Source organism: Taeniopygia guttata, chromosome 2, assembly GCF_048771995.1.
Source record: "Taeniopygia guttata chromosome 2, bTaeGut7.mat, whole genome shotgun sequence".
NCBI lineage: Eukaryota > Metazoa > Chordata > Aves > Passeriformes > Estrildidae > Taeniopygia > Taeniopygia guttata.
The window spans coordinates 113,524,060-113,549,875 of NC_133026.1; the positions used below are offsets into that span (position 1 = coordinate 113,524,060).

Sequence of the window (25,816 nt, forward strand, 5' to 3'; positions counted from 1 at the left end):
CATGAACAAATGCCAACCTTGAGCTTAACACAGCCTCACAGCAGATTTAACTGACAGCTGTTCATGTGCTTTCAGCTGCAGAAAAAAATCTGAGTAAAATATGCTTTTCTCTGAGTTTACACTGACACTGGGCATGCTGCAGTCTCTAAAGAGGTGCTCAGCTTTCTTACAGGAATAGGGAAAGGGAGTTTTGGCTGACAAATTAGATCAAATTACTTCATGCCCTCCACTTCAGCTGTTTGTTCTGAACAAGCAGAACTTCAAGAGCAAAAAGGTTAGCACTTAAGTGGATAAATACCTGATCTTGCAGATACAGCAGGTAATTAAACACTGGCCTTCCTGATGTCTAGGGTGAGTTTGCAAACACCAGTCTGCGTGTGGGTGTACAGAAATTTCCTATGAACCATTAATGACAGAACGAGAGCCATTTACATACCCACAGTTATAAAGAAATAAAATAAATTTTAAGATCCTTCTCAGGATTGCAAAACAACTAGTATGCATTACAAAAATTAAAGCATTAAAATTAAGCATTAAAGATGTTTGCTTCTAAGGGAAGCTCCTGCAAGTGTGGGAACACTAAAATGTTGACACTCAAGAAAACTCTTATTTTGTGCCTGGTCAATGCCTATTGATTTTCTGTAGGATTCCTTTTTTTTTAGTTACAGAGAAGACAAGGGGAGCAATGGGTTCTAATGCTGCTTTAAACCAGGATAACAGATCACTGCTGAATCTTATGGACAGCCAAGATATGTTGGCAATAGGTGACAGATAATTTACAGAAATGGTAGGAGAGGAAGTATCCTTCTGTCCTATTTAGAAGAAAACACTCTGCCTGTGGATAGGACAGTGCATGTGTCATTATGCAGCGCTTCCTCAATGGCAAGATGGGACATTAAATGAAGGTGATGTTGGAAGTTGAAACTTGCCATGTGGGACTGCTTGTTGCCTTGGTTTATTTTTGTAATCAGGTAGGATTAAGTTTATCATAGGTATTGTTACAAAAGTATGAGTCTTAATATGAACCCAGACCAGTCTGGTTAATTTTTGTAGCTGCAAGGCACCATCCCATTGATACAGTTGTGTCTGCCAGTGGACACTTCTGCTACTACTTTACCTGTTCACTTCCATGAACTTTTTTATCCTAGAAATGAAGGGAAAAGTGGGATGAGTGTCTTAAAATCTGCTTTAGCTTCTCCAGCTGTGTTTGTTTACTTGGGCCTATATTTGCACTGAGCTCTTATTTTAGGCTTTGCGTTGTTCTTCAAAGAACTGGCTTTAAAGATTAATTAGGACAGGGGGGAGTGAGACTGTGTGCCTGGAAGGGAAAATGTGACTGTGAACCTAGCATTAGAGCACTGACCTGAAAGGAGGGAGAGAGGAAGGAAGGAGAGGGCTGAAAAGCATTCATAGTGGATTCTTTGAAGAGTAAGTATGATTACTCTCCTCAGAGGAAGGATTGTAGAGATAATGTTGTATATATATTTGCTGGAGTACTATGTGATTGTATCATGGGATTAGCAGTCAGTTTCCAGTCATGCAGATGCTAACAGCTGTATCTCATCTGATTTAGCATGGATGCACATTCTGAGAGAAGAATTAGCTTTCTAAATTATACTGAAAAAGAAATCCTTGTGTGGCGATCACTCACACACACATCAGCTATTTTAGGCTGCTGTAACATGCCTGTGTGAACAAGGAGATGCATTGCTGAAGGTCACAGTAGCAGCATGTCTGCCGTGGAGCTGGGACGGCACAAGTCATCAGCCTCATGTGAGACAGGGATTTGAATCAAACAGAGCTCCCTGCTAGACTGGCATCTGCAAAATGAAGTGGGGAGATACAGGCATTACTACTTCCAGCAGCAGTTCTCAGAATTTGGACAGGAATTTCTTCCTAAAGAGTCTTTTCTTTAAAATATACAGATAAAAGTTATCCCTGCAGTAATAGCGTTTTTGTTATATCTATTCCAAAGCTCAGAGAAGTATCAGAAAGATACAAGGGGTTTGGGCAGGTAAGAGTAGATTGGGGAGAAAATATAACAAATCTGAAGAAATGGTAAATAACTATTTACTTCATATGTAGATTGAGATGAGGTCATTTCTTTCCTTTGCAACAGAAAAGAGCTATCAGTGTGTGGGCCTAATCTTCAGTTGTTTTTCCCATTAACTATTCTGTATGAAAAGGAAGCACATTTTTACTATGTAGCCCAGACGAGTAATGGGAAAGGGCTTGGTTTATGGCACAATGATTTTGTTTAACACCTTTTTTATTTCAACAGGAAATATGGGGTGTATAAAATCAAAAAGGAAAGAGAATCTGCATGGAGATGGGCTAGATTTGAAGAATCAACCAGTACGTAAAACTGAACGAACTATTTATGTGAGGGATCCAACGTCCAATAAACAGCAAAGGCCAGTAAGTAGATAGTCTCAGGAGAGAATTCCTGTAGCAAGAACAAAGCATGACTGGCGTTACTTAAATTTCAATCCAAAGCAAATGCATGGAAAAATTCAAATTGTGTGCAGTTCACCCTCAGCTAAGAAGTACCTAGAGGAATAAAACTTAAAACTTGGTGGTTTGCTACTTTATGTTTGTCATAGTTTTCTGCATAAAAAAGTAACTTAGTAATGCTTGAGTAGATATAACCATGTCTGTAGAAGAATGCTAGATGACATTAGTAAACGTGAAGTTTTGACCCATTTTTTTAAAGCATTAGTGTTGTATTTTTAATAGCTATGGGATCCAGGTGTTGGTTATTCCATTTAAAGGCTGAAGTAACCATGGGTGATTCTTTAGCAGCTCTAGTCAGCTTTACTCACTGAGACACACTACTCGGCCTTGCCTGAGGTGTGTGGGTAAGGATGGAAAGGGATCAGGGGGTGCAGTGGTGCAGGGAGCAGAACTGTGCTGCAGGAGGAACAAGCTAACACGTTCCATGTGTTCTGCATGGCTTTGGAAGGAAGGGTGCTGGGATGGGGAATTCTGCTGGGTACAAAGTGAGTTTGCTTATTTGCAGCATGACTGGTACCTTTTTTTCCCCCACCTTCTCTACTGTGCTGAGGAAACTGTGTCTCCTGGCTGCCCTTGTTCAGGGACCTGCTCTCTACAGGTGTGAATGGCTCCCTGCTCCCCTCTCTCCCCAGCTGACACAGTGAACTCAGTATGCTCTCAGTCGACGAACACACATCACAAAGTACCTTTTTTTTTTTAATTACTCTTTTTTTTTTTTTTTCCCTTGCACAGTCTTAGTGGCATGACCGTGCTTGTAGTTCTTTAGCATGATGGCTACACAGTAATAACTGTCCTGCTTAAGTTCCCTACCTAAAGCCTCTTCAGCAGAAGTCCCAAAGCTGTGAACTTCTTCCCCACAGCTTTTGCCACACCTTCACAAGGTCTGAACTGCTCAATTTAAAATCTAGGGGGACTTACTATATTTTTATATTGTCATATAAATAATACATGTTTTTATATATAATAATTATCTTGAAGAATGGTGGGAAAAAAACTGAGCATTTCCTTTTAAGACATATGAGATTTTATCAAAGCAACTGTATAATATGTAATTGTAATTTAAGATCATCACAAAGATCTAAAACTGCTTAATTAAGGACATATTTTATTGCAGGGAAATCCAGAAGCACAGCTCTTACCAGGACAGAGGTTTGTCAATCAAGGTATGTTTCTATTGCAATCTCACAGCTGTGTGCTGTGCCCATGTCTGCCTGCAAAGTGATGCGAATGTGCCTTTGTCTTTCTGCTTTTGTAGATGCAGAGGAGCAGGGAGTCATTGTGGTAGCTTTGTATCCCTATGATGGCATTCATGAAGAGGACTTGTCCTTCAAAAAAGGAGAAAAACTGAAAGTTATTGAAGAGTGAGTATGACAATATTGGTTGTATTGCAGATTTTCTTTGGGCTCATCTAATTCCCTCTACAATGCTTTGATACCTTACTCGTTCCATGGGTGTATGAACAATAAGTGAGCTCTCTTACATGTGATAATACAAATGCTTTATGGAGTTATTCCAGGTTGGATGGGATTTTGATGAACCTGCTGCAGTGAAAGGTGTTCCTGCCCATGACAGAGATAATCTTTTAGGTGTATTCTAATCCAAACCATTTTTGAGTCTACAGTTCTCTGACTTGGCAGCTGGCCTCAGTAACCAATGTTTGGCAGTGACCAAACGCTGATCTGGTGGAGCCAGTGGCTTCTCAGGGAGCTTGACCTCAGAGGAAAGGCTGTGCTACTCTCTCCAACCTGAGCAAAGCTCTCAGCAGACTAGAACCTCAATAAAAATTTATCATTTTTCTTTCCTGTGGATACTACTGCTTTTATTTTTCAGATCCGGAGAATGGTGGAGAGCAAAATCTCTCACAACGAGAAAAGAAGGTTTCATTCCCAGCAACTATGTAGCAAAAGTAAACACCCTGGAAACAGAAGAGTAAGTTCTCCCAGTCTCCAAATTCTGGCAAACTTCTTCACCTTGGTGGTGTATCCTTTTTGGGTGGGAAAAGAGGTGGGTCTAACTCTGTAAAATACTTTTCAGATGGTTCTTCAAAGACATAACCCGAAAAGATGCTGAAAGACAACTCCTGGCTCCTGGAAATGGTCCTGGAGCTTTCCTTATCAGAGAAAGTGAAACGTTAAAAGGTAGGTTGGGGGTGGTACTTTGGAATTGATATAGAGAGAAAAAGCATGCAGTCAGTCTGCACAAAAATTGACATCAGGGTGGAGTAGTTTCAGTGCATCCTATTGTGTGAATTTTCTGCAGTTTTGTAGGAGTGAGAAGAATGAGAAAATTACCAGAAAAAGAGAGTTGCAGGCTAGCACCCAAAGCTGAGATAAAAGGGAAAAAAAAAGCAGCAGGAATGAATGAAGTGGCATCTTTTCTCTTCTTAATATTTGTGACTACTTTATTGAAAGTCATATTACTGTAATAGTAGCTGCTGCATTCTATAGTCTTCCATTATCGGGTCTATATCCATTGCTACAAATTTAAAGTTGTAGTTAGTGCATAATGAGGGTTTTCACTTGTACAATGTAGTGGGATTCTTTTCAGAAAGCTTTTTGGTAAAATTCTGTGCCGTAAACAGAGTAGTGAAGTCTCCAGGCTCTTCAGCTTTGAGAATCCCCACCCTGTGGACTCTGACTGTAAGTCTGGATGGATATTCCATTGCATCCTCCAGAGGAAGACACGTGGAGCCTTTCAGCAAGTCCTGTCTCTCCACTCCACGGGGTAGCTTTATTGGCTCTAATACTGCAGATTCTTGACTAGGTATCATCTGTAATGGACCTGTATCATTGTACTCTCAGCTGAAGACTCCTAAATGAAGTTCCCAAAGTTCTAAATTCTACATAGGGTACTGAGGCTATGGGAAGGTACCCCCCCAGAATCACTGGATATGTGTGTGAGGAGAGATAAGGGGGTGAGAGCCTTTTTTATCCTTTGAAAATGGGCAAGAATTGTACAAGCAGAAGAAGCAGAGTACTGTTAGCTAAGGGTAGATGTTCTCCTGCCCCAGTTTAAATCCCAAATGATGTTAGGCTTCCTAGGGCTGCCTAGGGATCAACAGATCTAGCCGATCAACAGATCTGCTCTCCCTCCTCTATGCCTGAAGCCATCTCCAAGCTAGTCTCCTTTTGCTAGTCGGCCCATGACAACCAACATGTTCCTTTTTCAAAATGCTGATCTTCAGATTTCAGCTTCTGCCTGAGCAGGGTGATAGCCCCAGTCCTGCTCTCCCAGCCACTTCTACTCAAGCTGGGGGGCTTCCTGCAAAAGGTGGAGCTGCCTGGAATATGGAACCAGTGAGTTTGTTGAATAAGACTGAAAAAGAAAGCGTGACCGTAAGCATTTTGGTGACCAGTTCAAGGCTGTTTTTTTGCTAACTTCCTCCAGTGGATTGCAAAATGCTTTTTTGAGGAAATAAGGGAGCAAAAAGAAAAGCAGACAAGTTGGTGATTTTCTTAGCCTCAACTGTGCATATGTGGACTCTGTAGATTTTTTGCTATCTTTTAATGAGTGTTCCTTCTTTATCCACAGGCAGCTATTCTCTCTCCATACGAGACTATGATCCGGAGCATGGCGATGTTATTAAGCACTACAAAATCAGGAGTCTAGACAATGGAGGATTTTACATCTCTCCAAGAATAACTTTTCCTAACATCAATGATATGATCAAACATTATCAAAGTAAGTTAAGTCATTTAGTGAATTACTTATTAGAATGCGGCCATTATTTCTTGTGAAGGAAAATAAATGGTTTCTTCTTTTGTTTCAAAGCTTTTCTTTTTCCTTTTCTTTTTTTCCTAAATAACTTGGACATGCATGTTATCAAAGATAAAATAAAACTAATTGGAACCCAAGTATTGTTGTTACCATAACCAGATCTAGTGCTGGTTGCTCTGTGGCATACCATTGTGAAATGAAGACTAGCTTCATAACACAGTTAATCAAACTTAGGGTGATGTGAAGCTATAATAAGAATTGCCTGCATTGTAAATAATATTTTGAGAGTGAGCTTTTATTCATAATTACCAGAAATACACATAGACTGGTGAATGTTGTCTTGTACCTAGTGTTGAGTATGAAATTGGTTTTCTTTTTCCTGTAAATGTGTTTGTTTAATTATTTATTTTTAAAGGAAGAAATATTCCATATACTGCAAAGAAATAAAATTGCACCCACATAGAAAGTATACATTTATTAAAAAAAGAAAAGGTGGGGAGAGGAAGGGACAAGTCTATCTATGTTTCATCTGCAAAACTAACTTCTCATTCTGCATAACTTCCTGCTGAATAGCTCCAAAATACATTTTTTAAAGTCTTGAACCTGGAAATAAAGACAAGACAAAAAAAAAAAAATAGGACATAAAATCATATATTAATTTTTCAAAGCCATTTTGAGGACTTGGTCATTATAAGATCTGTGTAAGTAAGATATGTGTGCTAGCTGTTCAGCACAGCTGGAAAATCTGAAAATTATTCAACATTCATATAAAAGTTATAGCTGGTCAGTGTCTGGAGAAAAAGCAATGTTGACCTACTTATGCTTGCATGCACATCTGTCTGAAACTATGTTGCAAGAAAATTTAATGGCAAATTCAGAATACAAATCCCAAACCTGACTCCAACGTGCATCTTAATCAACATAGTGTCAGTAATAAGATCTGATATTGTATTTACTTGGTGCAAAATGTACTAAAACCCCTTAATAATCTGACAGCAACCAGATGCATGTGATACTTTTTTATTACATTTGTCTCTGAATGTGAAATTTCAGATCAGGGTCACTTAAACTTCTGTGAAAGCACCAGAAAGGCTACATTTTCATCATAGCATCTGTTTATTTTGAGCATTATTGTGGGCTGGCTAGTGCAATTAAGCAATGTTTGTCTCAAGTCCTGCGGCACAGGAGTGTAATGTATTTTGTATTTTTTTTTTTCTTTGAAAACCAGAGCAATCAGATGGCTTATGCAGAAAGTTGGAAAAAGCTTGTATTAGTCCCAAACCTCAAAAACCATGGGATAAAGATGCATGGGAAATTCCACGGGAATCAATTAAGTTAGTGAAGAAACTTGGAGCTGGTCAGTTTGGAGAAGTCTGGATGGGTAAGTTTATTCTTTTGAAATGAGTATTTATCTCTGAAGGAAGTGTCATTTCAGAGTCATTCAAAAAACACAGTGGACATGAAGCTGATCCTGTATATTTGTAAAACAGCAAAATCAGGCCCAGGATATACCTTCTTGTGAAGAGAGAGGGCTTGTAAAAGGGGGTAGATACCTGGCAAGGAAGTGGAACAAATTGTTTTGGGGTCTTTTAAAGGAAAAAAAAATAGTGAGTAAGCACTGTAATTTAGAAGGTCAAAGACAATAGAGCTTTTTGTTGTGCTTTGAGGCAGAAATACAAGATTATAGTGAGATGTGGCTCCTGAATCTCAAAACCTATGAGCCTCTCAGAACTTGGTTTCACGTCAGAAAGTGTTAAAGAGTATAAAATAGAAATAGTGTCTTTTAGTGAATTGTGGATAGAGATATCACAGTCCATTAGTGAAGAAGATTCCTCCTGCAATGTAGTGCATGATACTGGGTGAAAAAAGGAACAGACCAAACTCAAGAGTGTTGTCTGCCAGTGTGCTGCTCAGAAAGTAGGTCGTTTATGTAGTAAGAAGACTAGAGATTGAACAGTCCATACCTTGACTCATCAGGCAAGACCCCAGTAATAAAATGGTCATAAGACTGACAGGTTGTAAACATTAATATATATCCAGCAGAAAATGATAGCATTCATTATTAAAACCTGGATAACCTGCTTTTTTGGCTTACAAGCAGTATTTCCTCAGCCTTAGTGACTTCCTATTGGCAAGGGGCTATGCCCACATTCTGTGAAAACGGTTTAATCATCTTGCTTTTGAAATGCTATGCCTATTCTGACATCAGAGTATTCTTTTGACTTCCTCACTGCATGCTCTGTGTACTATTCATTGCTTACACACTTTTTGCCAGTTAGCATCTTATTTGAGGTAAACTGTATCTTCCTTCAAAAGTCTATATTAAGATTTTTTTTTCAGGTCAGATCATTCTCTTAGCCTTTCCCCAAATCTCTTTTTTTGGGATGTTATGTTTAAACAGAAATAAATTTGTTATAGTTTCAATGAAAGAACAGATTATGGGGATGATCATTATTAATTTTAAGACCTACGATTCTATAGGCAGAGCATTTCTGAGCAACTTAAAAGTGTATCCCAAAGCTGGCTAGAAGACACAAAGCTATGAAGGGGTCTCTGATCCATGGGAGTCTGTCAGTCTGATGGGAATGTCATTGCTTTGAAGAGATGCTCTCGTTTAGTAAAGCAAAGCACAGACTGGTGTTGTTTGAGTGGCAAATTAAACAGACTCAACTACAGTGTCAATCAGAAAGCTCTAATTGAGTCTTCGGTGCAATATTTTGGTATAAATCATGTAAAAAGTGTAAGCAACACATCTCTAATATAACCAGTTTCAGCCTTTTATCTGCCTTCACGAGAAAAGGTTTAAGAAACACTCTAGATATGATATACATGAATGACAATTTAGATACTAGTCAGGACAACCGTCAACCATTGTGCAGTTATTTCTGCCTAATAAACCAGGCAACAAATGTTTAACTTACACTGAAACACTGTGGAAGACTTTATGGTAGGAGCTAATCACCTACTTGAACATGCAGATCATTTGGGAAGTGACTACTTCTGCACATATGCACAGAAAAGAATAAAACTTTAAAAGGGCGTTTCTGCTTCAAGATGCTTCCTCTTGTTTTTGTCATTATTTTAACATCTAAACTGGTCCTGAGCCCTATGTCTGAATTGCTGCACTGTGAGAAAACCTAATGTACTGTGAAAGCAATCGCTGCATTTCCTCTTCTTTGCTTTTTTTCTGAAGCGAAAGAAGATGATTTGCATGGCACAGATTCTCTCAAATCAGGAGTATGATTAATCTTAGAACCAAGGAAGTTCAAGTTGGAAAAGCATATAAGGTCAGCTGTGTGGTGCAGGGTATCAGCAAACTCTGTATTGTAATGATCACCCAGGGAGTTATGTAGAGGTACGGAGCAATAATCTGGTTGCTGTGCTCTCCTGATTTGAGAGCTGGTTCTTACACTGCCTCCTCACAGAGGACAAAATTATTTTTCAGCCATTGTGTGAATTAGAAATGTTGTTCTGTAGTTTCATTACTAAATAAATTTCTTCTTGATAAAGGATGCTTAGAATTGCAGTTTCAGAGGGAAGAGTGTCCCACTCAGAGGAATTGTGCTTTTGAGTAAAGAAAGATGTAGAGCTACTGAACAAAATCCAGCAAAGAGCCACAAAGATGAGGAGGGCACTGGAGCTTTCTTTTGAGGGAAGGCTTAGGGGTTCTTATCAGTGTATGCAAATAGCTGAAGGAGGTATGCAAAGTGGATGGAGCCAGGCTCTTCTCAGTGGTGCCCAGTGACAAGACCAGGGGCACAAACTGAAACACAGAAGACTCCTTCCGAACACTCCGTGCATGAGTGGTCAAGCACTGGCACAGGTTGCCCAGAGACCTCTTGTGGTGTCTCCATTCTTGGAGAGAATCAAAAGCCAACTGGACACAATCCTGGACAGCCAGCTCTAGGTGTCCCTGGGGGTGTTGGACACAGATGCTTTCCACAGGTCCCTTCTGTGCTTCTGAGAAATATGGGAATATAGAGATAATGCAGATACTACAATGGGAAGATATGCAATTATAGCTTTTATAGTATTTTCTTTTTATTATCTCTATAACTACTTCCTGGGCTTCCTTGTGGACATCTTCCTCTTGAACAATTTGGAGGAAATTAATTTATATTATGGAAGGAGTAAGAAGATCCTAGGAACAAAAAGTAGGCCTCCATATACCTGAAGCACTTGGCTGTGTTGCTGTATGACCGGTGCAGAGAATCAGTTTTATAGAATGGGCAAGTGAATCTCCTCCAACTCTGAAAAGTTGCTTTTACACAGAGAAAAGTTGGTATCAGTTTTCCAGGTTTTTCTATCAATACAAGTGCAATTTTATGCATTTTATAGAGATTTTCTGGGTTTAGGCTACCAAGTTAATGTTTATGTATGTATTTTGGTCATCAGTTGTGCAGCCTGGGCTTTCTGCCTTCACATTTAACAGGGTGCATGGAGATGAGTAAGAGATGGAGCCACTGCTACATTATTCTGTTCTGCAGCTGAATGATGGCTGTAGGAGGTGAAAGAGTGAAGTGCTGATGTGCAGTTGGATGCAGAGAAGCTGCTCTTCCTCAGACTCTTGAAACGTAAACTTTAAGGCATTTAGAGATTTTTGAAGAGCTAAGATTTTAGTTAGAAATAAGCCTTACTAGAGTTAATTAAAATAATAATAATAAATGAGTAGGCCTTGATAAAGTTAGGAGTTAGTAGTTAACTAATAATTGATTGCTTGTCAGCACAATGTTTAGTTAGCTGGGTTTATAATGAAGAATATAGAAACTGACAAATAGCTTTTAGGAACATAAGACAATTGTGGGCCTCCTCGGTTCCGAAACCAATTGAAGACATGGAATGGGAGTTTTACCAAGGGTTCATTTGTCATACTTGCATTGAAAAGGTAGAAAGGTCAGAACGAGGAAGACTTCATTTACTTCCTCATTTTGGGACCCCTCCCCATGAAAGGGACCAACAACCCATTTCAAGGGACAAACTATGCATGCTTAATAGCTTTTGGAGTGATTAGCATACGAAGTGGGGAATGGGATGTACCAAAATTATGAATATGTATTTGTATTTTGTGTATTCAATACTTGTTTGGATAAAAAGACTCTGTAATCACCTGGAAGGTGCGGTGTGTATTTGGGGGCTATCCCACACGCTGCCCGGCGTCGAATAAACATACACTTTCTAACTTTAAACTGTTTGGGAGTTATTGTCCATCACAGTTGGATATCGATACTAGATAAATATCCATATTTTTTTAATAAATCACTCTTTCCCAGTACCTCCTCCAAGAGTAACTACTCCAGCCATTATCTGCCTTCTAGCAGTGTCATATCTTCATAGCTCAAGCAAGTTGTTCCCAGTATACCCTGCAGGGATTTACTGGAAAAGTAGAAGGAGAAAGCTGCATATTAGAGCCTTGTTCATAAAGCTCTGCATCTTCAGTCCTGTTCAGAAATTGTAGGCTCAGCCTCACCTGTATATTGTAAGTTCATATCACACCTTGGCCTGATTAAGCTCATGCAAGAACCTGGCTATGCAAGACACTACTCTGTCAAATAGTAGTAAGCAACTTCAAAATAAATACCTGAAATTTCTTTTTGAGAATTCAGTTCTGACATGTAGAGAAGAACATGGCTCATTGTGTGAGCCATCATCACACGATCCTCAGACTTTCATGCTATTGCTTGCTTCGCATTTGATTTTTAACAGTAGCTAAAACTGCAGAGACTGACTTCCTGTCATGGCATAAAAGGTTTTTAGACCATGGAGCTCAGTGCATCTGGGCAGCTACTTTAGTGACATGATAAACCAGAGCAGCACTGGAAGACCAGGGTCTATGTTTTATGCATTTTTATTCCTAGTGTGAGCTGATATTATGTGAATCATGATGCTCTGTGGTATTAATAATCCATGAAAAGAATTCTCAAGCAGGGCTAAGAGGAAAGTTAACAAGGCAAATGCAGTGATTATAGTGTAGTTTATTAATGAGTCACATCTTGCTTGCATTTCAGGTGTAAAAGATTCTCTTATTCAATAAGCTCTGAATTAGAATATAAGTAATGTGTGCTTTGGAAGTGTATTTTCTTCTGCAGCTGTTAGAAATACCAGAATGTGCTCATAGAGCTCATGGCCATCTTGTTTTGGTGTCCCATCCCGCCCAATACATGATGAAATAAATGAACATGAGTGAAATGCAATATCAGGTATTTCTAGTGCTCTTACCAGTTATTTATTTTGTACAATACCACCAGAGAGTCAAGGTAGACTTTTTTACAGCAGAAAACCTCAGTATCACAGAGATGTTGTAGCAATCTTTTTTAAAACAAATTACCTGAGTTTGATGGATATCTTTAGTGAATGTAAAATACTGTTACATATTTAATGTTAAGTGTGTTGGTCATAATTGCTTGACTGAAATAGATGTATTAATTAGTATGTTCAGTAGACAATTCAGCAAATTGAGGGTGGAGCTCATGCTCTGTTTTAGATATAGAATGGAATAGTAGAAATGATAGAAATAATCTTTCTGCTTTTTAAACTGAGAGAAATATATTTATTTTATGTTTTTCTGATAGTTATAAATCATATACCTGAGCTTTAACAGCAGATTTGACCTGTAACTGTAATTTCTTACTATTAGGTAACTTAGAGAAATGCTATGTTTGCTATGTTTGGACCTGATCATGTTTGGAAAAATAGATTTAATAATCATGCAGGTGAATATTTTGTGATTGTGGCATAGTGGCTTTTCTCTGGTCATGATCCTTCTTCAAAAAAACATGCAGTGCTTAGAGCAATCACTAAAGATCTGGAAACTAAGTCCTTGCTTTGCCACTGATTTCTTTTGTTGGACAATAAATAGCATAAGGTGGATTTCAGTTTAGAGGTGTATCCATCCATGGCAATGATCCAGATTTTTGTTGAATAAGGAAATGAGGCTATTTTGTTGAGTCATGAAAGTTTTACGTCTTCTGAGAAATATTTCTACAATGTTACAATGGGTATGGTGAGGGATAAAAGTTGCATTTCTATCCCTCTTTCTTTTATTTCTTCATTTTTTTGATTACATTACTTCACAAGAGAAACCTAAGGATCAGTGCTTGCTACTTTATTTTTTTGATGCTATTTTAACATGTATTTATTGTTTGGCAAACATTAAATCTGAAAATAATTCACTGCTTTCTCTTTACTGATAGTTGCTTTTTATGTAATTAGAATGTTACATTAGAATGCTTGGTAAACAGAGAAATTAACCACAGCCACAGCCTCCTCCACTCCTGGCATGGGCTGTGTGATAAGAAGTTATCAAGTTTTAAATCTTGTGCTGAGCACTGCAGGATTGCAGTCCTGGCAGCGTGTCCTTGTTGGTCACAAGAGCCATTTGGCTGCATTTTCCCGTAATGCTCCATTTTGAGCACTAAGGGTTACAGGAAGCATTATAAACCTGAGACTGGCATGCATGAAATAAGTGTAATCATGGGATTTAAGATACTTCAAAAACTTCCAGCCAGTCCATGGACTCTATTGTTCTGAGGCAGTGTAAGTGGGCATTCATTGAAATGTGCCTTGACCAAGTATTTTAGGGGCTACTTGTGAATGGAAACTTGGTATGAAGTAAGATCATTTGTTTGCTCTATTTTTTTCAGATAACTGATTTCTAAAAATAGGGAATGGATCATTTTTCTCTGGAGTGCTGTATAAGTTGCAAAATAAAAAGGAATTCTAGCATAAATATTTGTGCTACATCTGGCACTTGTTTTCAGGCTCTTAGCTATTCCTGGAATCCAACCTCACCTGCTTTACAAATTCCTGCTCGTCGGGACGCTGTGGGCTGCAGAGTGACTTCAGTGCACTGATCGTATTCCCTCCTTGTAGGTTATTATCATAACAGCACCAAAGTGGCTGTGAAGACTCTGAAGCCTGGAACAATGTCTGTGCAAGCCTTCCTGGAGGAAGCCAACCTCATGAAAACACTTCAGCATGATAAGCTTGTTAGGCTTTATGCTGTAGTGACCAAAGAAGAGCCTATTTATATTATAACAGAATTCATGGCAAAAGGTGAGGAAAACATTGGATATGCATGCTGATTTGGGCTGAGGTAGAGGTAATTTTTTCCCCAGTGGCTGGTATGGGGCTGTGTTTTGGATTTTTGCTGAACACAGGGCTGATGATACAGAGATGTTTTTGTTATCACTGAGCAGGACTTACACAGAGCCAAGGCCTTTCCTGCTTTTTGTGCTGCCACGCTGGTGAGGGGCCTGGGGTGCATGGGAGGGTGGGAGGAGGCACAGCCAGGACAGGTGACCCCAACTGACCAAAAGGATATTCCAGACCTTATGGCATCATGTTCAGTATAGAAAGTGGGGGAAGAAGGAGGAAGGAGGGACATTTTGAGTGACAGTGTTTGTTTTCCTGAGTAACCATTTCATGTGATGGGGTCCCGCTCTCCTGGAAATGGCCGAACATCTGCCCGCCCATGGGAAGCACTGAATTAATTCCTTGGTTTGCTTTGCTGGTGTGCACAGCTTTTGCTTTTTCTCTTCCTATTAATCTGTCTTTATCTCAGCCCATGAGTTCTCCACCTTTTACCCTTCTGATTCTCTCCCTGGTCCCAGTGGTGGGGACTGAGTAAGAGGCTGCATGGGGCCTGGTTGATGGCTGGGGTTAAACCATGACAATCTGCAAGCAATAGTTTAGTGAACTCTTCTGCTTCTCCTAAACTAGTTCCCTTTTTTTTTAATAAAGGAATGGTAGAGTTATTTTTGAATGCTGAAATATTAAGGGAAGGCGCACCTATCCTTAAGATGGGCTAAGACTTTAATTTTATGACTCATTACTTCATTTGTGAGAGAAACCATTTTTACAGTTTTCTTAAATGCGGGATTTTCTATTGTGTCTGAATCAGAGGATAACCCCCAGAATAACTGTGATTTCTTTGGACTCCCTACCTAACTTTTGTTTCTGGTATCATAGCAAGGCAATTAAAACAAACCTTAGGAATTTCCTTATGTAGGACTTGAATTGATAAAAGTGTTTATAATGAGGTGGGTAAGGAATGGTCCTTCAAGGGTGGCTGCATTACTAGGAACGGACTCTATAGAGCATTACTACACAAAATATGCAAAGTTTACTTCTCAGATTATCTTGGGTAGTAGCTTTTCTTGTTTTGCTTTGTTTTCAAGCAATTTTGCTGGTAACGTAATGAACAAATGTTGAGGCACTTGGTCTGTATGGCTTGGAAAGAATTGATATATGTGACTCTCCTAGACAGCTTTCCTGATGGTCCATAGAGTAGGATGCTTATCAAACTCAGCACCATTGAACTGAGGTAGGGTCTCATGGGAGTTTTCTACAGCCAGGGAAATAGCAAAACTTGAATGTCTGACACGCTGATTTGGGTGTTCCTGTCATTAAATCATACTGTAGTCAACTTGAAAATACATCAAAATACTTCACTGCATCAGTTTTGTTATCCAGAAGATTGGGGAACCAATGTGACATTTATTATTGTGATAAGATGCACTGATTTAATCTTTCTCTGTTTTAACAGGAAGTTTGCTGGATTTTCTGAAGAGTGATGAAGGAAGTAAATTGTTGCTTCCAAAGCTAATTGACTTTTCTGCTCAGGTAAAACTTCAAAAACGTGCTCAAATTTTTTTTTTTTTTTGAAGTTACCTCTATTAGAGTCTGAAACTCATGCGAGGCCATTTTATCCTAAGGATCTTTTACATTAAAAGAGAAGTAATTCACAGGTCAATTTTGAGTAAATATGGTTAATTGAAAGGAGGAAGTAGATGGAAGAGTTTTCAAAGGGAATATGTGGTTAGGCTTAACTCTTAGATAGTGCTGGTGACCTGTTTAGATGGCAGCGGTACCCAGCTGCCTTCCTTTGTGAAAAGAGTGCTTTCAATTTGATCATCTACAAATTGAAAATGTAAGGACAAGTTTGTGAGTTTTTGCTTAGCAGAGCCCTTCAGAGTTAATAAATGTGTCATTTTTTCACTTTTAAGTTAGGTTAACTGGTCAAACTCCTCTTAACCTCAGTATACTCTTCTTGGCTTCAAATTCTTAGGTAAATTATTGTGAAATGGTGTTTCAGGTACTAGTGTATGACTTATGAACCAGGATGATTGTTTCAAAATATTCAAATTATCTCTGTCTTAAATGAAATCTGAAGAGAGACTCAGAGTGATTTGTGTGTCAAAGCTTAAATCAAAGCTCCCAGAGCCCAGTGTTTTGTCTTGGACAGTTATCAGAATTAGGTGTCCAGGGAGGCATGTAATGAAAATAGAGTAATTATTCTGGTTTTTCAGGTTGTAATTCATGTTAGTAATAGGTAATGATGACATTTCTGGTTGGTTATTGTTAACCAATCTTTTTTGGGGTTGTTTTTTATGGATAATAGTTTACAGATTTTTATACCCCATTATGTTAATTTGTTATAATTCATGAGGAAAGATGGGAAAATATTAATAGGTATAATAAAGCATTAGGAATTGATACCAAAAATTCAAAATAAGAATAATATATAACTTTAATGTAATTATTGATGTACAAATAATTACAAGATTAGATATTGGGAAGTATTTCATTACCAAAAATCTGTCAAACTCAGGAACAGGCTTCCTAGAGAGGTGATCAATGCCCCAGACCTGTATATTTTAAAAGTCATTTGGTCAATTTCCTTAATATATGCTTTAATTTCTGGTTAAAGTGGCCTGAAGTGGTAGAGCAGTTGGAATAGATGATCACTGAAGGTCCTTTCCAACTGGAACTATTGTATTCTATGGTATATTATATATCACATATTGTTATGTAGATGTTCAATATTTCAAATATAGGTTTTTCTTTCACATAGACTCAATAGAAGAACTAATTTTCCTATACTTATTGGTTTAGTGTGGCATAGGCTCTTTGCATTTTCTGAACTCTTTGGGCAATTTGTCCTTGAGATTTTATTTTTAGTGGGATAAGAACTTTGTAGATGTGGAAAACTGCTGGACCCCAGGTCATGGTCTGAAGAGATGAGTAACAGTGGGCAGAAAATAGGTAGCTTTGAAAATAATGTGTAAAATTCAAGAGAAAAAAGGAATATCTGTGAGTGCTGATGTGAAAGCAGACCTGAGATGTGGAGAGAAAAGCACATGTGGTTTCACAGCAGACCTTTATATTGGAGTTTGGGACATTGTGTTTATTTAAAATGAATACTCTGGTTTTAGAAATTTAAGGTTTGAAAAGGGTAATGAACTGAAGAGCAACTCTGTGTAAATCACTTCAAGATAACAAGGGTCAGAGATTGTCATTCACAGAGCTTTGAAGGTCACTTCAAAAGGACATCATTTGTCACCCTAGTCTGACAGCAACCTCTCACAGCCAGTTCCTGCCCTGGGCCCCAGAGGCCAGGACCTGGTGCTGCACAGGTGATGTGAAAAGTCCCTCTTGTCATATAAGATGTAGACCATCAAGAGAAATTCCTGAGACTGGCTTGCAGCCATCCAAAAGGGTTGTTCGGGAATGCCTCTCTGAGGATTTCTGGCTGAAGCCCAAACAAAACTTTGGAACAGAGATACTGGGATTTTTCTTACGGAAAGAATTTGTAGGGTCTTTGAGCACATTTGTAAAGAGCCCTTAATGCCACTGTGTGATAACAGGAGTGTGTGGAATAGACTTGCAGGCTGCCTGTGTGTGGTTCCAGAACAGAGATTGCCCTCTCACCAACAGAGATGTTCCAACCAGTCTTCTCTGTCTTTAGGGCAAAAGATGGACAAAAATCTTTTCATACCTCTGCTAAGGTAACCTGTGGATCACACTTTTCCTGAATGTAGGCTGTGTGTAAAGGAGAGCCCAAAATGCGTGTAGTTTTTTGGCGTGACTCTGGTTTGTACAAATGGAACACTAATTTATTCTTACAAGAAGTGATGTTAACCTCTCTGCAGAGTGAAGGAGAAAGAAATTTGAAGGGATATGTTTCAGGAGTGTTTAAAATTAACATGGAAGAAAGCTTGTGGTGAAGAGGTGAAGATACTTATTCTTAGATGAGATCAGGCGTTTTTTTTTCCTTGATGGACACACACGAGCTTTTCATTAGTCCCTGATCATACCATTCTGGCAAAGCACTTTCCTTTATCCTGGCTTTTCAGGAACTCTGTAAATGCAAGAAATGGTAGCTGACCATTATCTTTTTGTTTTCCCTCATCCATCTGAGATGTTACAAGACACAGGAGAGACTGGGAATGGGAGAAATAGAGAGGAGGATGTGGTCTCTGATCATTAGCTGGGTAAAGAAGGCAGTTGTGCAGGAAACCCCATCTGAACTGATTTTCCTAGTGAGGAGCACTGTGGGTTGTTTGCATCGCCAGGCTGTTTTTTAGTGCTCCACTCTCTGAACTCATTACGCCTTTGCCTTGAAGAGTCTTGAGAAAAATATGTGTTTGCATGGGGTGAAACATTCTGACTTTGCATAATGAGGACTGCTCCTCTAGGTGAAATTGAAAACTTTTCTAAAGTAAGTGTTTATCAAGCAAGTAATGAAATACACTCTTACTCTGCTATACTGACTTAGCTGTCTAGGTGAACACACCTGCTGAATGGACATTTTTGGCAGAGATAGCTGTTACTGGGTTACACTTACATCTAGTGCCTACCTTAACTTACAGCTGTGGGTTCTGGACTTTGGTGGTTTACTTTCTGTACTAATGGTCACGATTTATGAAATCAGGTTTGTGGAAAAGATAGCAAGAAAATGCTTGCTAGGAAGGTGGTCCAGCTCAGTTTCTAAAGCAACCTGCTCTCTGACAGAGCTGAAGGTATCTCTTGTGTTTTAATCAGTGCATATGAATAGGGGCTGGGGGAATTTAATGTTAGCTATGCCCTGGCAAAGACAATTTTATCCGTTGGAGATGAATGTTAGAAGCCTCTGAAATGAGAATGTTTTAAGGGAAACTGAGTTTTGCAAACATTTCTTCAAGCACATTCTATCTACCTTAGCACAGAGTAGAGCTGTGGCATCTCCCGTAGAAGTCAGCACCAGCCTGGCTCCTTCAGTTCCTAAAGCAGCTGGAAGACTCAGCTGCTTTCTGTCTTGCCTCAGAGGCAATTTACCAGAAGAGCCTCCAATTCTTTGTTTCACATTTCCTGAATTCATGGTTGTTCCTGCTTGATTAGATCTGTTGAAAACATATGACATGAATTCCGCAAACCTTTTGTATGTGTAAACTTTTCCTGCTTCTTATGCAAATCCATTACCTTCTGTGTAGGATGCACAAGTGTAGTGGCTGTGCTTAAGAAAATTATACCTGTTTTTACTAAACAAACTCATAACTTTCAAAAGGGTCAAATCTTTGTCCTAAAAACAGTCATTTCTTCTTTCTCATGCAGTGCTGATACTTTTATTAATTCTTCTATGATCTACAGCTTGACTGGTAACTTCTTTCTGTCTTCCAAGGCTACAGTGCCATTGAAATAATAGTAAACTTAGAATAAAATTAATAGAGATTTTTGATGCAGTTTTAATCCCTCTCTACCCTCTTTTTAAAAGTCATAGTAGAAAGTCATCCCTAGATTACAATTTATTTTAAATTTTATTTGGCATTGTGACATTTCCACTGTGTATTCCTTTTCATGCTTCTTTGATTTTTAATGATACACTATAATGTTCCAGTGATAATTATACATTACTTTTATAATAATTTTTTTTCCCTGTGAATCTGCTTTAACTACATAGCTGCTTGGCTGGGGCAAGAGGAATATGATTTTGCAACCTTTCCTGACTTCACCTTTAGGATAAGCACTGCTGCAAACTGAAAATTGTTATTACACAGATGTATCATTTGAAGTTATGTGTCTTTTGCAACAATTTTCAATGGCCAGATACAAAGGGTCTACACCTTCTTCATAGACAAAGAGTCATAGGAAGATGAACTGTCTTTTTGAAAACTCTATTATCAAGAAGTATATTTTATTTTATTATGCATCTGCACATTATTGAAAGGTACAGTTATTGATAGGTTAGTTCCAGACCAAAGACAGCCCTGTCCAGATCAATAACACTTCCACAGTCTCCTGGAGAACTTTTCTTTCATTTTTACCCTGGGTGCATGGTTCCTAATATGTAGAGATTTGTTTGGGGTTTTCTTGAAAGGATTTAATTTTAATATTTCTAAAAGTGTGTGTCAGTACTTCATTAAAGGTGGCTGGGAACTGCTCCCTTCTTGGCAGTAGCACTTGAGTAGTGTAGGCAGAATTCTCTTTTAAAGGCCACAAAAGATACTCCTGAAGCCCAAATTAGCTTTCCCATTCTGCTCCCGAATAGATGTTACATGTAGCTGAGCAGTCTTGACAGGTACCAATGATCATTAAAAGAGAGAGAAAAAGGCTTTAATTTTCTTTTGTTCATATGAATTTCTCTAGCATTAACATTTCATTTGGCAATGAAAACCTGACAATAATCATTAGAAGTTATCATGTGGGCTCTGGCACCCATCTCAATCAAAAAATCTCTTTTTTTTATTTTCTTCTTTTCCTATAAGCAAAGGTTTAACATGACCAGATGTGAGAATTCAGTTGTTTGGTCACTGTGTTTCCCCTCCTTCTTGATTCAAAATTCCTTGCTGTCAATTTTTTCCTACTTTGGAATTTTCTGCATTTTTTCAGTGAATCTAGCAGAAATAAGAGGAAATAAAATCATCTTTCCAATGGCTTTTCTTTGTTGGACTTGGAAACTAAATATCACAATCACAAATGTTTCTTTTGTGAAGTGATTCTTCATTCCCTATCCAGCAGTTCACCCAAATGTTCTATCTGTGCAGGGAAGAAGGAAGGAAGCTAATTCCTCTGTGGTGGTTGATGTATTTTTGGTGTCATTACCAGACCTGTCTGCATTTTGGGTGTATCTGCAGTGCTGGCCAGTCCAAACTCAGCATCAATCTTACAGCAAAACCTTCCCCTCCTCAAACCCATGTAATGGCACAGGGAGTAGAGAGACGCAGAGCAGACTATAAATTAAATATTGCTCTTCCATGGTGTCTGTAAGCCCCTATAAGACTCTCTGTGGCAATTATTCACTGGTAGCTACTTCCTTCATTAGTAAATGTTTTACTTATTTCTAGAAAATGTGAAATGCAGGCGTTGCTCATTCTCTTCATCAGACTTGCTTTTTGGTTTTAGTGTGAGAACCCCCCTGCACTGTACAAAGGCAGTGTCACACTTCTCTGAAGAATGTATCTGACTGTAACAAGATGTTTGCAGTGGAGGAAGTGGGAGGGCAAGTGGCTCTATTTTTCCATTGCTTAAACCGAAAAAGGGGAACAAAGACCGTGTCGTTTTCTGTTGTAAGTGGTGGCAGTGTGTGCCTTGGCAGTAGCCCTTGGGGACTTTTCAAAAACGAATAAGCAGAAGTGATGTTCATGTTCTCTTCAAGTTTGGTCAGCTGCTCTGCCTGCTTTGCTGCACAGCTGAGAGGAGCACCTCAGGAGGCGGGGTGAAGATGCCAGGGACTGCACTGGTGAAACACCCTCACTGCTTTACTGCTGCTCACTGGCAGGTCTGAGGGCGTGGGTGTTCCCCAAACCATGTGGCCAAGAGGGGTCTGTCACCTCCCACAGGCATTCCAGAAAGGTACCAGTGGAACCTTGACTGGGAATGTCCCATCACCAGTCTCACAAGAAAGATAAAAACTGATGGCTCCCAAAGACAGGGTTTCTTTTTTTCTTAATTCCACTTAAACTTTTGGACAGAATACAGTCTACACATCAGTTTTATTACTCTGAGTTTAGAAACTATTATTTCAGTTTATTTTCTGTTTTTTTTTCCTGAAAAGGAAAATGCTCTTCTTAAGGAAAAAAAAAAATATTATCTGGAAAAAAATCATCCCCTCTGCATATTTTTGAGGTTATTAATCCTCTTTAATTTGGTTTGGAAATCAATTTGGGCTGCTGAAATGCAGATTATATTTACTTATGATACTATCTGAGAGCTAGATGTTGCCAAACTCCTCAAGTTTGAACAGGTATGTGTTGTCGCAGAAGAAAATTCAGTTGTTCCCCATGTCTTCATAATTGCTTCCTAATTGTCCAGGCTTATATTGGGTAGATAGAAAGTTGTTGGGCTTTTTTAACTTTCTCTGCACTGTTGCCTTATCAGTACCTGCTTCATCAGAGCCCCTGTATCCTAACTCATTAATTCCTTCTATTTTTCTTAGTATTTAGAAAATAAACTGGTTAATAATTTAGGAAAGAGGATATTTTAATAGAAATCTTAGGAACATTTTATTCAAGATTCTGTTTCAGGAAATGTCTTCCATACGTCTCTAATCCTGCCAGCTGTTATTCACTCAAATAATTCTTTCAGAGCTGCTACTGTAAGCAGTGTTTTTCAGGACTGGATCTGTGCATAGGTTTTCCATGGCAAATCCCCCTTTCCTGGATTCCATCTAAAAAATTCTCCAAAGACACCCACAATGAATAAATGGATGTGGCTTTGCTGATATCTTTGAAGAAAGAAGGATCAGACCTGCTAATGGAGTTCTATGGTATTGAAATATCAAAATAGTTGTTCTTTTATTACAGATTGCAGAAGGGATGGCATACATAGAGAGAAAAAATTATATCCATCGAGATTTGAGAGCAGCAAATGTTCTGGTTTCAGACTTACTGATGTGCAAAATTGCTGATTTTGGACTAGCAAGAGTGATCGAAGACAATGAATACACAGCAAGGGAAGGTATGTACTTTTATTTCTGTCTTTAAAATTTCTGCCTCTGGGAGGCAGTGAGGCTGTATAAAACAGAAATATGGTCACCAAGCACAGGTAGGAAGTGCTGTAACAGCTTCCTAGGGGCAGCATTCTAATGCCAACAACTTCTAAAATGAGTAAAGGAAACAAATAACCTTTCTGTGCTGCCCAAGCTTTCTGACAAGTTTATTTTAAATAAATTTGAAAGACAAGGACAACCTAGAGTATTTAACTGCACACAACTTTTTCCTAAATTGAACAAAGTAATTGCATAGTCTCAGCTTCCATCTCACAGAATTAAAGGCCAAGAAACTGTGATCTTATATTCTCTTAACATCCTTAAGTGCCTCATGGACTTACATTCACTTAGGGAAAGGAAGAAACCCTAGCAGGTGTAGTGGCTGTTAACAACAAAAACTTTAGCAGAACTGGTTACTTTTGGAAGCTGTTTGAGGAGCTGCAGTATTAATTTGCATATTCAGCAGCATAGTAGGGACACTGGAAGGTTGGGTCACATCCCTGTTCAGCACGAGGCGACACGGTCAGGACTGGCTAGAGGAAAAACATGCTATGAAAGGTGTATTTCTGGGTTTTGCCATGAGTGTTTTGCTAATGTGGTCAAGGATCCTTTCAAGAAGTGCATTGTTGGTTGTAGAGAAAATTTTTATTTTTGCTTCCATGCTTAAGGGTAACTTTCCAGAGTGGTTTGTTGGCTGGCTTTGCCCTTCTCCTTTTAAAGACTCTGCCTCGAGTATTCACATTCTGGTTGGATACTCTGGTAACGTAGGTGAGAGGGGAAGAACTAAAATATGAAGAAAGATAACAATGTACTACAGCTGAGATTAAACGAAGATGAGCTATTCAGCAGGCACTGAGTTATAGTAATTAAATAGATCAGCAGGAAGGTCTGATTAAGCAATTTTCAGAGGTACAGACCCATATCTGTGGGTTTTAACTAGCTCTGGACATTGTCTATTGATTAAATTAACTTCTCAGGTTATAAATTTTCTATGTGAAGTTTCTTTGATATGTTTTCTGCTATCAAAAAAGTTTCCTATCTCACCTGGTATTTTTGCCAGAATGTTAGAGCAGGCTAAAAAGGGCTTGGAGAGACTCTGCTTTTATTACTCCTCGTTGTCAAATGAATTTATGTAGTATTCCCAAAAAAGGCTGCCTGAAGGTTTTTATTTAACTGAAAAGAAGTTTGCTTTTATATGGCAAATGCTGGAATCAGTTAGTTTGATATGAAACACACTAATTTAAGATATTACTTTTTAAGGTATGTCTTATTACTGCTTCTGCATCTATGGCTAAATGTGAAATGGATTAAAGCGGCTATTTGAGACTGTACTTTTTTTTTAGGTGCAAAATTCCCTATTAAATGGACGGCACCAGAGGCAATTAACTATGGATCTTTCACTATTAAATCTGATGTGTGGTCATTTGGAATTCTCCTGTATGAAATTGTTACATATGGGAAGATTCCTTATCCAGGTATGGGCCTGTGTTTTTACTCTGCATTTATACTTTGGTACTAAAAGGCAAAGAAAATATTCAGTTGGCATCTGACAGTAGTGACCCTGATGATTGGAAAAATGTCTTACAGATAATCTTACTGCTTTGAAAACTTAGTCGCTGTATGCGTAAGGCACACGACTCTCCAGGGCAAAATTTTAGAAAACAGACTAATGGCACCATGGGTATATAGTAATTTTTATATGTTCTAAAGGTGCTACAATTGCAGAAAATGCAGATCCTGCATTTATGACATCCCTGTTTTGTGGACAGAAGCACAGTCCTATGGAGAGGATGCAGTGCTGCAAGTTCTAGCAGTGCTCTGTAAGCTGCTGGGGATGTAATAGCATAATATGTGAAGATACTAAGAAAGCAAGATTTCACAAGCAAATAGGCTGTAATAATTTGTCAGTGCCAGCTAATCTAAACAAATATGAAAGCAGACCCTAAAGCAGTGTTGATGTACCACTAGGAATGTTTAACATTTGTTGTTCCATACAGTCAGGAGGTGTGCACATCAAATGGAGCTGCATTGGGTAGCTGTGAGATGGCCATGTGCTTCATGTTTCATTTGCCATTGTTAAACAAAATATATATTAATGTTTCCAGCACACAGAGAGAGACACCTTGTATAAAGGGTTTTTTTATGCACATAGAATTGTTACATCTCAGGCATAGATTATTAATTCTGGGCAATAGACTGCATTCATTTAAGCTTACTGAGATTATGGGAAATTGCCCTAAATTCCCTTCTCTTGTGGTCAAATGGGAAAAGTACAGCCATATTCACCCGCACTGCACATCTCATAGGCAGAGTAACTTCTGAGAAGAACCTTGGCATCCTGACAGGACAGGGAGATCAGATATTTCATCCAAGCAAAGCTTTCCCAGTGCCTCCAGTGCAGCAGCTCTTGCTGTTTAAACAGTGACAACATTTTCACTACTTTATGAGCAGCTGGAATTCTGCATCCTGAACTGCCAGAGATGGTCAAGAGGCAGACCCGAGTCCCTGAAGTGGAAGTAGGCAGAACACCTCTGGAACAGGGAGATGGGAAATCCCACAAGACTCAGGCAGTGGGAAGGGGGTGATGGCAGCCCACTTTTCACTGCTATGGAAGAACATAGTGACTTTCCATACAAGAGGTAGAGCCAAACCAGACATTCTCATGGCACAGTTCTAGGCCAGGAAAGCACTTAAGCTCGAGACTAGTCCCTTTAAACTTCATGAGGTGATAGGGTTGCTTGCACAGCTAGGTGGTCTGGGTGAGTTTGTAGGTAAAGGCTATGAAATACTTGACAGCACAGCAGGTCCTCCCAAAGCTCTTCTTAAACAGTGCTCATGTCC

At 38.9% G+C, this 25,816-nt stretch overlaps 1 protein-coding gene across 7 annotated transcripts in view; it reads left to right on the forward strand.

Moving 5' to 3' along the window:
• Positions 1-25,816, forward strand: part of LYN (LYN proto-oncogene, Src family tyrosine kinase) — a 49,569-nt gene that overhangs the window by 18,406 nt on the left and 5,347 nt on the right. For 3 of the 7 annotated variants that reach the window (XM_030266218.4, XM_012571959.5, XM_030266219.4), the window contains exons 2-12: positions 2,282-2,418; positions 3,629-3,677; positions 3,770-3,875; positions 4,345-4,443; positions 4,549-4,652; positions 6,046-6,195; positions 7,460-7,612; positions 14,101-14,283; positions 15,776-15,852; positions 22,791-22,944; positions 24,319-24,450. In XM_030266218.4, the coding sequence (XP_030122078.1) occupies positions 2,287-2,418; positions 3,629-3,677; positions 3,770-3,875; positions 4,345-4,443; positions 4,549-4,652; positions 6,046-6,195; positions 7,460-7,612; positions 14,101-14,283; positions 15,776-15,852; positions 22,791-22,944; positions 24,319-24,450 (1,339 nt within the window). In that variant the 5' untranslated portion in view covers positions 2,282-2,286. Of the gene's footprint in view, positions 1-876; positions 972-2,281; positions 2,419-3,628; positions 3,678-3,769; positions 3,876-4,344; positions 4,444-4,548; positions 4,653-6,045; positions 6,196-7,459; positions 7,613-14,100; positions 14,284-15,775; positions 15,853-22,790; positions 22,945-24,318; positions 24,451-25,816 lie in introns of those variants that run through there. The other 4 variants (XM_032746973.3, XM_012571960.5, XM_072924666.1 and 1 more) reach the window with 2 other exon arrangements.